Source organism: Nicotiana sylvestris, chromosome 2, assembly GCF_000393655.2.
Source record: "Nicotiana sylvestris chromosome 2, ASM39365v2, whole genome shotgun sequence".
NCBI lineage: Eukaryota > Viridiplantae > Streptophyta > Magnoliopsida > Solanales > Solanaceae > Nicotiana > Nicotiana sylvestris.
This window is the reverse complement of record NC_091058.1, coordinates 41,505,336-41,515,883: the sequence shown is the minus strand read 5'-3', so window position 1 is coordinate 41,515,883 and position 10,548 is coordinate 41,505,336. Positions and strand designations below refer to the sequence as shown.

At 40.7% G+C, this 10,548-nt stretch overlaps 2 protein-coding genes across 2 annotated transcripts; one reads left to right on the top strand and one right to left on the bottom strand.

Moving 5' to 3' along the window:
- Positions 1-4,000: 4,000 nt before the first annotated feature.
- Positions 4,001-4,312, top strand: LOC138884374 (uncharacterized). The gene has a single exon (XM_070165566.1). The coding sequence runs from the start codon at positions 4,001-4,003 to the stop codon at positions 4,310-4,312; it is 312 nt and encodes a 103-aa protein (XP_070021667.1).
- Positions 4,313-8,403: 4,091 nt separating this feature from the next.
- Positions 8,404-8,838, bottom strand: LOC104212070 (uncharacterized). The gene has a single exon (XM_009761251.1). It carries the CDS (start codon positions 8,836-8,838, stop codon positions 8,404-8,406), a length of 435 nt encoding a protein of 144 aa, XP_009759553.1.
- Positions 8,839-10,548: the final 1,710 nt, after the last annotated feature.

The following is a 10,548-nucleotide window of genomic DNA, read 5'->3' as shown; positions in this document are numbered from 1 at the left end:
CTAATTGAGCGCCACAAATTACCAGGGCTCGGAAAGATTCTCATAGTGAGATTCCATCTTAGACTTCATATACCCCGCCCTCTCTAGAAGAGCCCCGAAGGGCACCAGCTCCAGCGCTCGCCCCTATATGTTCAGCCCTTCTGCCAGATACATCGGGTCAAGTGATAAGAGATGCTATTCAGCCTATTCAGCTATTAACTCGATTAGTAGCCGTGTAGGCTCGGCATCAGGAAGTAGGTATTGGTCATGCAGATAGGTCCGTCAGTGCGAGGGTTCGTGATTTACTTAATTTGGACCCTCCAGTATTCATTGAGGCAGATCCAAATGAAGACCCTCAGGTATTTATCGATAGAATGCAGAGGACATTGAGGGTAATAAAGGCCACTACGACTGAGTCAGTTGAGCTAGTTGCCTATAGACTTCAGGATGTTGCAGTTAATTGGTACGAGTCTTGGGAGTTGTCAAGAGGTGAGAATGCCCCTCCATCAGTATGGCAGGAGTTTACAGAAGCTTTTCTTTGCCATTATCTGCCACCAAAGCTTAGACGGACCAGAGTTGATAGGTTCTTAACCCTTCGTCAAGGTAACATGAGTATTCGGGAGTACAGTCTTCAGTTTGATTTATTGGCTAGGTATGCTCCCACTATTGTATCTAAGATGGAGGATCGGGTTCATTGTTCGTGATAGGATTAGAGCCGCACTTGCTTAACTATTGTATGTCAGTCTCACTTCAGCCAGACATGGATATTACGATCAGGGTGTAGAGGAGCGTAAGCAGAAACAGAGGGTCGATCGTAAGCATAATAGGGCCCAGAATAAGAGAGCGAGGTCTTTGAGTCCTTCTGGTGAGTTTCGAGGTGGTTAGAGACAACAGTACCCGAGGTTTCCAGCCTATCCATTGGCTAATGCACCCTCTTAGTTTGGCGATAAGGGATTTGATCATTCCACGTATTCAGGGCTTGGTTAGAATTCCAGGGCTTTAGGTTCAGCGTATAGGGGTGAGTCAAGTCAGATAAGGAAGCCCTTACTACGATGTGCTCAGTGTGGTAAGAAGCATGCCGGGCAGTACCGTATGGGATTGGGTGTTTGCTATACTTGTGGTTATCCAGGCCACGTTATGAGGGATTATCCGACGAGAGGTGACGGAAGCACAACTAAGCCATCAAGATCTGTAGCTGGTTTGTCATCATTAGTACGCCCCCTAGGAAAGGTTGACAAGCATCAATGAGTCGTGGTAGAGGCATAGGAAGAACATCTAACTCGAGCGGTCCTCAGAACCGTATTTATACGTTGCCAGGACGACATGATCGGGATTCATCGTCTAATGTTGTTACAGGTATATTATCAGTCTCCTCATATAATGTATATGCACTAATTGACCCAGGTTCCACCTTATCATATGTTACTTCATTGGTTGCTAGTAAGATTGGAATAAAACCTGAATTGGTTAAACCTTTTGAGGTGTCTACGCCTGTTGGGGACTCAGTGATAGCTAAGCGAGTATATAGGGGTTGTATAATAGTAATTCATAGTCGATCTACTGTAGCAGACTTAATCGAGTTAGATATGGTAGAAGTTGATGTTATAATGGATATGGATTGGTTGGCTTATTGTCATGCCAACGTTGATTGTAGATCAAAGATAGTCCGATTTCAATTTCCAGAGGAGCTTGTTTTGGATTGGAAAGGTAATACGGCGTCGCCAAGAGGAAGATATATTTCCTATCTCAAGGCAAGGAAAATGATCAGAAAGGGCTGTATTTATCACTTAGTTCGGCTTCAGGATGTGGAAGTAGAGTCACCAACCATCCAGTCCATCCCTGTGGTTAAAGAGTTTCCCGATATTTTTCCCAATGAGCTTCCGGGTCTTTCGCCAGAACAAGAAATTGAGTTTGCTATTGACCTACTACCAGATACTCATCCAATATCTATTCCTCCCTATAGAATGGCCCCCCAGAGTTGAAATAATTGAAGGAACAACTAAAGGACTTGCTTGAAAAAGGCTTTATCAGGCCTAGTACATCACCGTGGGGAGCACCTATGTTATTTGTGAGGAAGAAAGATGGTTCCTTACGGATGTGTATTGATTATAGACAGTTGAATAAGGTGACAATCAAGAATAAGTACTCATTCCCTAGGATTGATGATTTATTTGATCAGTTGCAAGTTGCCAAGTGTTTTTCAAAGATAGACTTGAGGTCCGGGTATCATCAGGTAAGGGTTAAGGAAGAAGATATTCTGAAGACATCATTTAGGACCAGATACAGGCACTTTGAGTTTCATGTTATGTCCTTCCGTTTAACCAATGCCCTAGCAGTATTTATGGATTTGATGAATCGTGTGTTCAGGCCCTTTTTATATCTGTTCGTAATTGTATTTATCAATGATATATTGGTGTATTCTCGTTCAGAGGTTGAGCATACAGATCATTTGCGTACTGTGCTCAGAGTTCTATAAAAAGGGAAGTTGTATGCAAAATTCTCTAAATGTGAATTCTGGTTGAACTCTGTAGCTATCCTTGGGCATATCATTTCGGGTAAAGGCATCCGGGTGGATACACAAAAGATTGAGGTAGTAAAGACTTGGCCTAGACCCACAACACTGACAGAGGTTCGTAGATTTCTCGGTTTGGTAGGTTATTACAGAAGATTTGTAGAGGGATTTTCTTCCCTTTCAGCACCTTTAACAAACTTGACTCAGAAGGGAGCAAAGTTTCAATGGACTGATGCTTGCAAACGGAGTTTCCAGGCACTGAAGGACAAATTAACCTCAACACCAGTTCTAACGCTCCCAGAAGGGACCGATGGTTACGTTATCTACTGTGTTGCTCCAGGCGTTGGATTGGATTGTGTGATGATGCAGCATGGTAAGGTTGTAGCTTATGCTTCTAGACAACTAATAAAGCACGAGAAGAACTATCCGACCCACGATTTAGCGTTAGCCGCGGTGATTCATGCACTAAAGATGTGGAGGCACTACTTGTATGGCATTCGTGTTGATACCTATACGGATCATAAGAGCCTTCAGTATATCTTTAGGCAAAAAGAATTGAATTTACGTCAAAGGAGATGGTTGGAGCTATTTAAAGACTATGATGTTGATATTTTATACCATCCGGGGAAGGGGAACATGGTAGTCGACGCCCTCAGCCATAGATCTATGGGTAGCCTGTCATATTCACAACCAAAAAAGAGGAGAATAGCCCATGAGATTCATCAGCTAGCTAATCTTGGAGTTCGATTACTAGACTCATGTGATATTGGAATTACTATTGAGTATATGGCAACATCCTCGTTAGTAACTACAGTAAAGGAATGCCAGTGCGAGGATCCTCTGTTAGTTCATTATAGGGATACCACCCCTCAGAAAGAGAAGACACCGTTTGAAATTACAGGAGATAGGGTCCTCAGATATCGAGGACGATTATGTGTCCCTAATGTTGTAGGGCTACGTCGGCAGGTTATGGGAGAAACTCAATATTCTCGTTATTCTATCCATCCCGGAGCGATAAAGATGTATCATGATATCAGGGAAGTATATTGGTGGAACAAAATGAAAAAGGATATAGTAGAGTTTGTTGCTCAGTGTCCTAACTATCAGCAGGTGAAGATTGAGCATTAAAAACCCAGTGGATTATTACAGGCTATGGAGATTCCGACTTGGAAATGGGAAGTAATCAATATGGATTTCATTGTAGGCTTACCTCGTACCCAGCGTAAGTTCGATTCAATATGTGTGATTGTTGATAGGCTTACAAAGTTAGCTCATATTTTGCCCGTTAGGACTACATATTCTGCAAAGGATTATGCAAGGCTTTATATTAAGGAGATAGTACGACTGCATGGTGTCACTATATCTATTATCTTGGATAGAGGAGCTCAATTTATAGCTAACTTCTGGAGGTCCTTCCAAAGGGGATTGAGGACTTAGGTAAGTCGTAGTACAACATTCCATCCCCAAACAGACGGACAGGCTGAGCGTACTATTCAGACTCTTAAAGATATGTTAAGGGCTTGTGTGATATACTACAAGGGTAACTGGGATGATCATCTACCGCTTATTGAGTTCGCATATAATAATAGGTATCATTACACTATTCAGATGGCTCCATATGAAGCTCTTTACAGACGGAAGTGTATGTTGCCTGTAGGATGGTTCGATGTTGGGGAAGCTACGTTAGTAGAACCAGAATTGGTAAAGCAAGCAATCGAGAAAATTAAGCTTATACAAGGAAGGCTATTAGCAGCTCAAAGCCGTCATAAGTCTTATGAGGATAATCGACGACGAGACTTGTTGTTTCATGTTGACGATTAGGTATTCCTAAAAGTATCACAGATGAAAGGCGCTATAAGGTTCGGTAAGAAAAGAAAACTTTGCCCTCGGTACATTGGACCATATAGGATCATATACAAGGTAGGCTAGGTAGCATATGAATTAGACTTGCCTTCGGACTTGGAGTTTGTACATCCAGTCTTTCATGTGTCTATGCTCCGTAAATGTATCAGAGATCCTTCCAAAATCGTGTTGGTTGACGATGTGCAGGTCACAGAGCAGCTATCATATGAAGAAACTCTCATTGCTATATTAGACAAACAGGTTCGGAGATTGAGAACTAAAGACGTAGCTTCGGTGAAAGTACTTTGGAGAAATAACAATGTGGAAGACCTGGGAGGCTGAAGAAGACATGAAGTCTAGATATCCCTACTTATTTCCTCCTTCAAAGAAGGGTCTGACTGAGACATCACAACCTTAAGGTACATGTATGGATTCTTTGTGTTAGTTATTGTCATTGGTAGTGTGAGGCCATTGTCGTTATTGATGATTGTGGTCCTATGTGGCGTTAAATTATTGTGTTTCTAAAGGAATATTTGGTAGTAATATTGTTACGATGGCGTCTTTGCCAAATTTATATAGTTCCCGGGGAGTTAAACATTCGAGGATGAATGTTTCTAAAGGGGGAAGGATGTTACATCTCGCGTTTTCGTACGTTGAAGTTTCATCTTCAGTTAATCGACGTCGACGGGGGAATGAGATTATCTTGAGGTTAACGTATTTATGCTATTTATAACAAGCGATAAGTAAGTGCCATGAAGGGTAAAAGATACACGAATGAAATAAAACGAGTTTCGGTATAGGTTGTCGATTTGGGATAAAATACGGTCCGAGCTATAATACCTGATATTTATGGAGTATTACCATACAAGGTATCATATGACCACGATAGTATGATGTATAAATTATATTAAAAATATGTAGAATTTTAAGTAATTTGAGACAATTCTTAATTATGCAGGTAATTGGTTAATTACCGGGTAACGGAACATTACCTAATTAACTAATAAGTTGGATAAAGATTAAAAATCCCCCAACCCCCACGTGGAAGCAAGGCACCTAACCAAACAAATGACTCTTGGTCATTTGTGGTTAGGTGGCAACATACCACAATAATTTCAAGACACCTTATTTTTTATACTTTGTATACAATCACTACAATCAAAACATTATCCATTTCTACAATCAAAACACTAGACATTCTTTCAATCAAAAACGTTAGATAGTACTTGATAATTGAAAAGCACTACAACCAGACGTGATTTCTTCATTTCTAATGCTAAAATATGATTTCTTCAACCAACAAGATTTCTTAGCACAGTAGCAACGTGAGATTTTGTGATTCTAAGGGAGTACGGTGTAACCTTTTCCAAGAATATCATACGGATTTTTCCCTACTCCAGGTATGTTAAGGCTATCCCTTCTTGATTTTTGGCATGATCCAAATTATACAGAAGAAACGAGCAAGCACACAGTTTTTATAAACGATTCTATTCATAGAAATATTAGGGGTCTCTATGTTTTTCATTCCCCATGTGATATATTATTATATCTTTTGTTCATGGGTCTCAGAATAATACGCAGTTGATAAAGTTTATCCGAAAGGAATATTGAGATTATTAACATATTTACATGCATTTCATTTATTTATACATGTACATTGACCCATGACCATATGACGTTATATACGCGTATTTATATGTATATATATATATATATATATATATATATATATATATATATATATATATATATATATATATATATATATATATATATATGTATGTATATGGGATATGGAAAAAAGGTTACGGCGTTATATACGCACCACCACCTGATCAGTTGGTATATGTTGATGATGTTGCTCAAAGTGGCCGAGACGATACGGTGGGATGCCCTCAGAGGCTTGATGATGTTATGTACACCTATTCCTATGCATGACACGACATTTATATGCACATGCATGACATTATAAATGTTTCAGAATTTATAAAGTTATTCAGACTTACAAATGGATTTCTTTATTCCATGTTTCATCTATGTCTTTTATGTACTAATTTTCATGCTTTACATACTCAGTACATTATTCGTACTGACGCCCTATTTCCTGGGCCTACGTTTCATGCCCGCAGGTGTAGGTAGGCAAGCTGATGGTCCCCTTTCTTAGGATCCTTGATCAGCGAGAGTTGGCGTGCTCCACTTGATCTGTAGCTGCTTTTGATTTTGGTACGATATGCTTGTATATATATATATATATATATATATATATGGGTATGACGTGGCTCAATATTGTCTTTGTACATTTGTATTTCTATTAGAGGTCTGTAGACAGTTATGTATAGCTGGATAGTATGTGGCCTTGTCGACTTTCAGTTTTGGGTATATAGTTGTCTATAGCAGCCTTGTCGGATTGCCCATTGTATCCATATATATATATATATATATATATATATATATATATATATATATATATATATATATATATATATATATGTACATATGTCTTTTGGATAGATTTCCCTCATGTATGTTATTCACGTTTATATCTTAAACGCATGCTTAAGGATGTTCGACATGTAGGATTCAGGCAACCTTCCCGAGAAATCGGGTTTATGGAGAATGTTTTGCCAAGGGAAATAGTCACCACGGCTATCGGGTGGCATTGGAAGTAGGGCCTAAGCTTCCGAGCGGCAACTACGAGGGCTAAGGCCAGTTACTCCAAATGTGGGTAGCAGATTTTTGCTCCCATTAAAATTTTGCTAACATATTAAATAGGAGATTGCGTACCTCTTCCTCTCGGACAAAAACCGCACTTACCGCAACTTCAGAGACCGCGAAGTAAATTAGTAACGTTTCACATTCTTTTGGTTTTGAAAGCAATGGAGGGCTTGACAAGTACTTATTCAAATTCCTCAAAGTCTGTTGGCACTCCATGTCCATTCGAAATTATTTTTCTTTTTGAGCAGTGTGAAGAAGCGATGACATTTTTCTGATGATCAGGAAATGAACCTGCTCAAAGCTGCCAATCTTCCCGTGAGTCATTGGACTTCCTTTACGTTTGATAGTTGATCTGGGATGTCTTCTATGACCTTGATTTTGTCGGGGTTCACCTCAATTCCCCTTTTGGGACCAGAAATCCCAGAAACTTACCAGAACTAACCCCGAATGAGCACTTCCCAGGTTTAGGTTTCATATTATGCTTCCTCAGGATGTCGAAAGTTTCTTGCAGATGCTTAAGGTGGTCACCTGCATTCAAAGACTTAACGAGCATATCTCTATATAAAATTCCATAGTTTTCCCTATTTGATTTTCAAACATACTGTTCACGAGCCGTTGATAAGTGGCTCCGGTGTTTTTCAACCCGAAGTGCATCACAGCGTAACAATATGTACCAAAATGCATTATAAACGAAGTCTTTTCTTGATCTTCCGGGTTCATTTTGATTTGGTTGTATCTAGAATAAACATCGAAGAAACTCATTAACTCGTGCCCGACCGTGGCATCAATCATTTGATCGATATTTGGCAGCGGGAAAGAGTCTTTTAGGATACCTTATTAAGATCCTTATAATCTACACATATGCAGAATTTATTATTCTTCTTAGGAACTACTACTACATTAGCTAGCCAATCTGGATATCTTACCTCTCAGATAGAACGGATATTAAGCAAGTGGGTTACCTCTTCTTTGACAAATTGATTCCTAGCTTCGGCAATAGGGCGCTTCTTTTGTCTTACTGGAGGTATGTTGGGATCCAAGCTTAACTTGTGCATGTCTACCTCCATCAGGATACTTGTCATATCCTCGTGCGACCATACAAAATAATTAGCATTAAATTTAAGAAATTCGATAAAGGCAGACATGAGCTCCGGGTGCAGTCCCGTCCCCAAGTGGAATTTCCTTTCTAGGAATTCTTCGAACAATGCAACTTGCTCCGGTTCTTCTGCCTTGGACTTCGTTGCATCCATCTCTTCTGTAACTTGGAAATATCTCGACACCTAATAGTGTCCCTACGCCTCTGTCCTCGAGCTCACTTTTTCTGGTAGGGGAGTAGGTGTCAGTTCCTGTAATTACTAGTTCTCATGTTCCTTTCCTTTCTTACTGGAGACCGAAATTGCATTCATCTCTCTTGTTGTCGGTTGATCCCTCCTTATCTGCTTGATTCCTTCGGGCATTGGAAACTTCAACAATTGGTAATATGTTGAGGGCACAGTTTTCATCTTGTGTAACCACAACTTTCCCAGGATGATATTGTATCCCATGTCTCCATCTACTAACTGGAAAAGGGTTGTTTTCATTACTCCTTCAGCGTTCATGATTAATAAAATCTCACCCCGGTTTATCATGCTCGCGAGGTTGAATCCAGCTAGGAGCTTTGTGACCTGAATAATGCTTCCGATGAGTTTAGCTTGCTCCAATACTCTCCATTGTATGATATTAGCCGAACTTATTGGATCCACTAGAACACGTTTAATATTAAAATCTAACATATTTAAAGAGATTACCATTGTATCGTTATGCGGTAGCAGCAATCCGTCTATGTCCTCCTCTGTAAAGGTGATATCGTCTTCCCGTGAGTCTTTTACTATGAGTTATCGATACTTTCGTCTTCTTTGCTGCTGAAAGGTAACCCCGTTAATCTCATTCCCTCCAAAGATCATATTAATTGTTTGGCGTGGAGGCTCTTCTCCTGCTTTTGAGGGTTTTGCGTTGTCTTTATTACGACCATAATTGTTATTAGCTCGATCACTTAAGAACTCTCTGAGGTGACCATTCTTCAATAGTGTTGCCACTTCTTCCCGAAGGTGCTAGCAGTCCCCTATCCGGTGGCTATTCATTCTATGGTATTCACACCATAAGTTGGGATCCCTCTAGATGGGATCAGATCTCATCAGTCTCGAGAATCGTTCCTCTTTGATGTTTCTTATGGCTAACACCAATTCCACTACACTGACGTTAAAGTTGTATTCCGATAACTTGTGGTAAAAAGGATCCTGTGACCCTGACGTTTCTTTATCCTACAGTGATTTGTTGTTCCGACCGTGATTGGTCCTTCTGTCGATGAACTTGTCTGCTATCCATAAGCCTCTGCCATGACCTTTAGTCCGCTCATAGGGCAAAACTGATCCCTCAAAGTCTATTTGTTCGTGTTGTAATCATGTTTTTATTTTTCTCTGTTCTTATCCCGTCCTTTGGACGATGATGGAAAACCAACCTAATCATCTTTGATCCTAATTTTTGTCTCGTACCGGCTATGGATATCCGCCCAAGTCTTTGCTTGAAACTCAAGCAAGCTTTCCTTCAACTTCCAGGAGGCGTTCGAACTTCTCGGTTTCAGTCCTTTGATGAATGCCTCAACTGCCCATTCATCCTGTATAGCCAGGAGCAACGTTCATTCCTTCTGGAATCGGGTAATGAACTCTCGTAATAACTCGGGCTCTCCCTGCGTAATCCTGAATATATCAGCCTTCCGGGCTTGTACTTTTCTGGCCCCGGCATGATCCTTGATGAAAGAGTCCGCTAGCATTTTAAAGGAATCTATAGAATGCTTGGGTAACAGTGAATACCATGTCAAAGCTCCCCTCGTGAGAGTTTCTCCAAATTTCTTTAACAACACAGGTTCAATTTCGTGAGGAGCTAGATCATTTCCTTTTACCGTCGTTGTGTATGTGGTAATATGCTTCTGAGGTTTTGAAGTTTCGTCATACTTTGGCACTTCAAGCATTTGAAACCGCTTCAGGATTAATTATGGTGCAACACTTGGCTTTTATGACAATTGAGTATACTTTTTGGAATCTGGGACCTTCAGTACTTGTGGAGCGCCCGGGATTTGGTCCATGCGAGCTTTTACTTCCCTCATAAACCGTAAAAGTTCATTCTTAAAAGGATCGTTCTCGTTATTCAGACCGGATTCGCTCCCCCAGCCCCATCGGAGCCAACTTCACACCTAGAGTGTTGTTGTCGACCTGCTGCGTTGTTTGGTTTGCGGGAACACCAGGGCGAATTGGATCTCGTCTATTTGCATTATTCGAATCCCCCGACAGTGCCTGCTTCAACTCCGTCAAAACCTTATTCTATCGCGTGAGATGGCCTAGAAGGATCGCTTGTTGCTCTCGCAAGACCCTTACCACATAAACAACATGCTCCTCATCAGCATCATCGGGAGTCGTCTCTCGAGGATACTGCCTATCATGCACCGGTGTGGCGCCATTCCCCTT

What these genes read in the sequence shown, in the direction of transcription:
- LOC138884374 (XM_070165566.1), top strand. Translation starts at nt 4,001, where the DNA reads ATGTTAAGGGCTTGTGTGATATACTACAAGGGTAACTGGGATGATCAT.
- LOC104212070 (XM_009761251.1), bottom strand. Translation starts at nt 8,838, where the DNA reads ATGGTAATCTCTTTAAATATGTTAGATTTTAATATTAAACGTGTTCTA.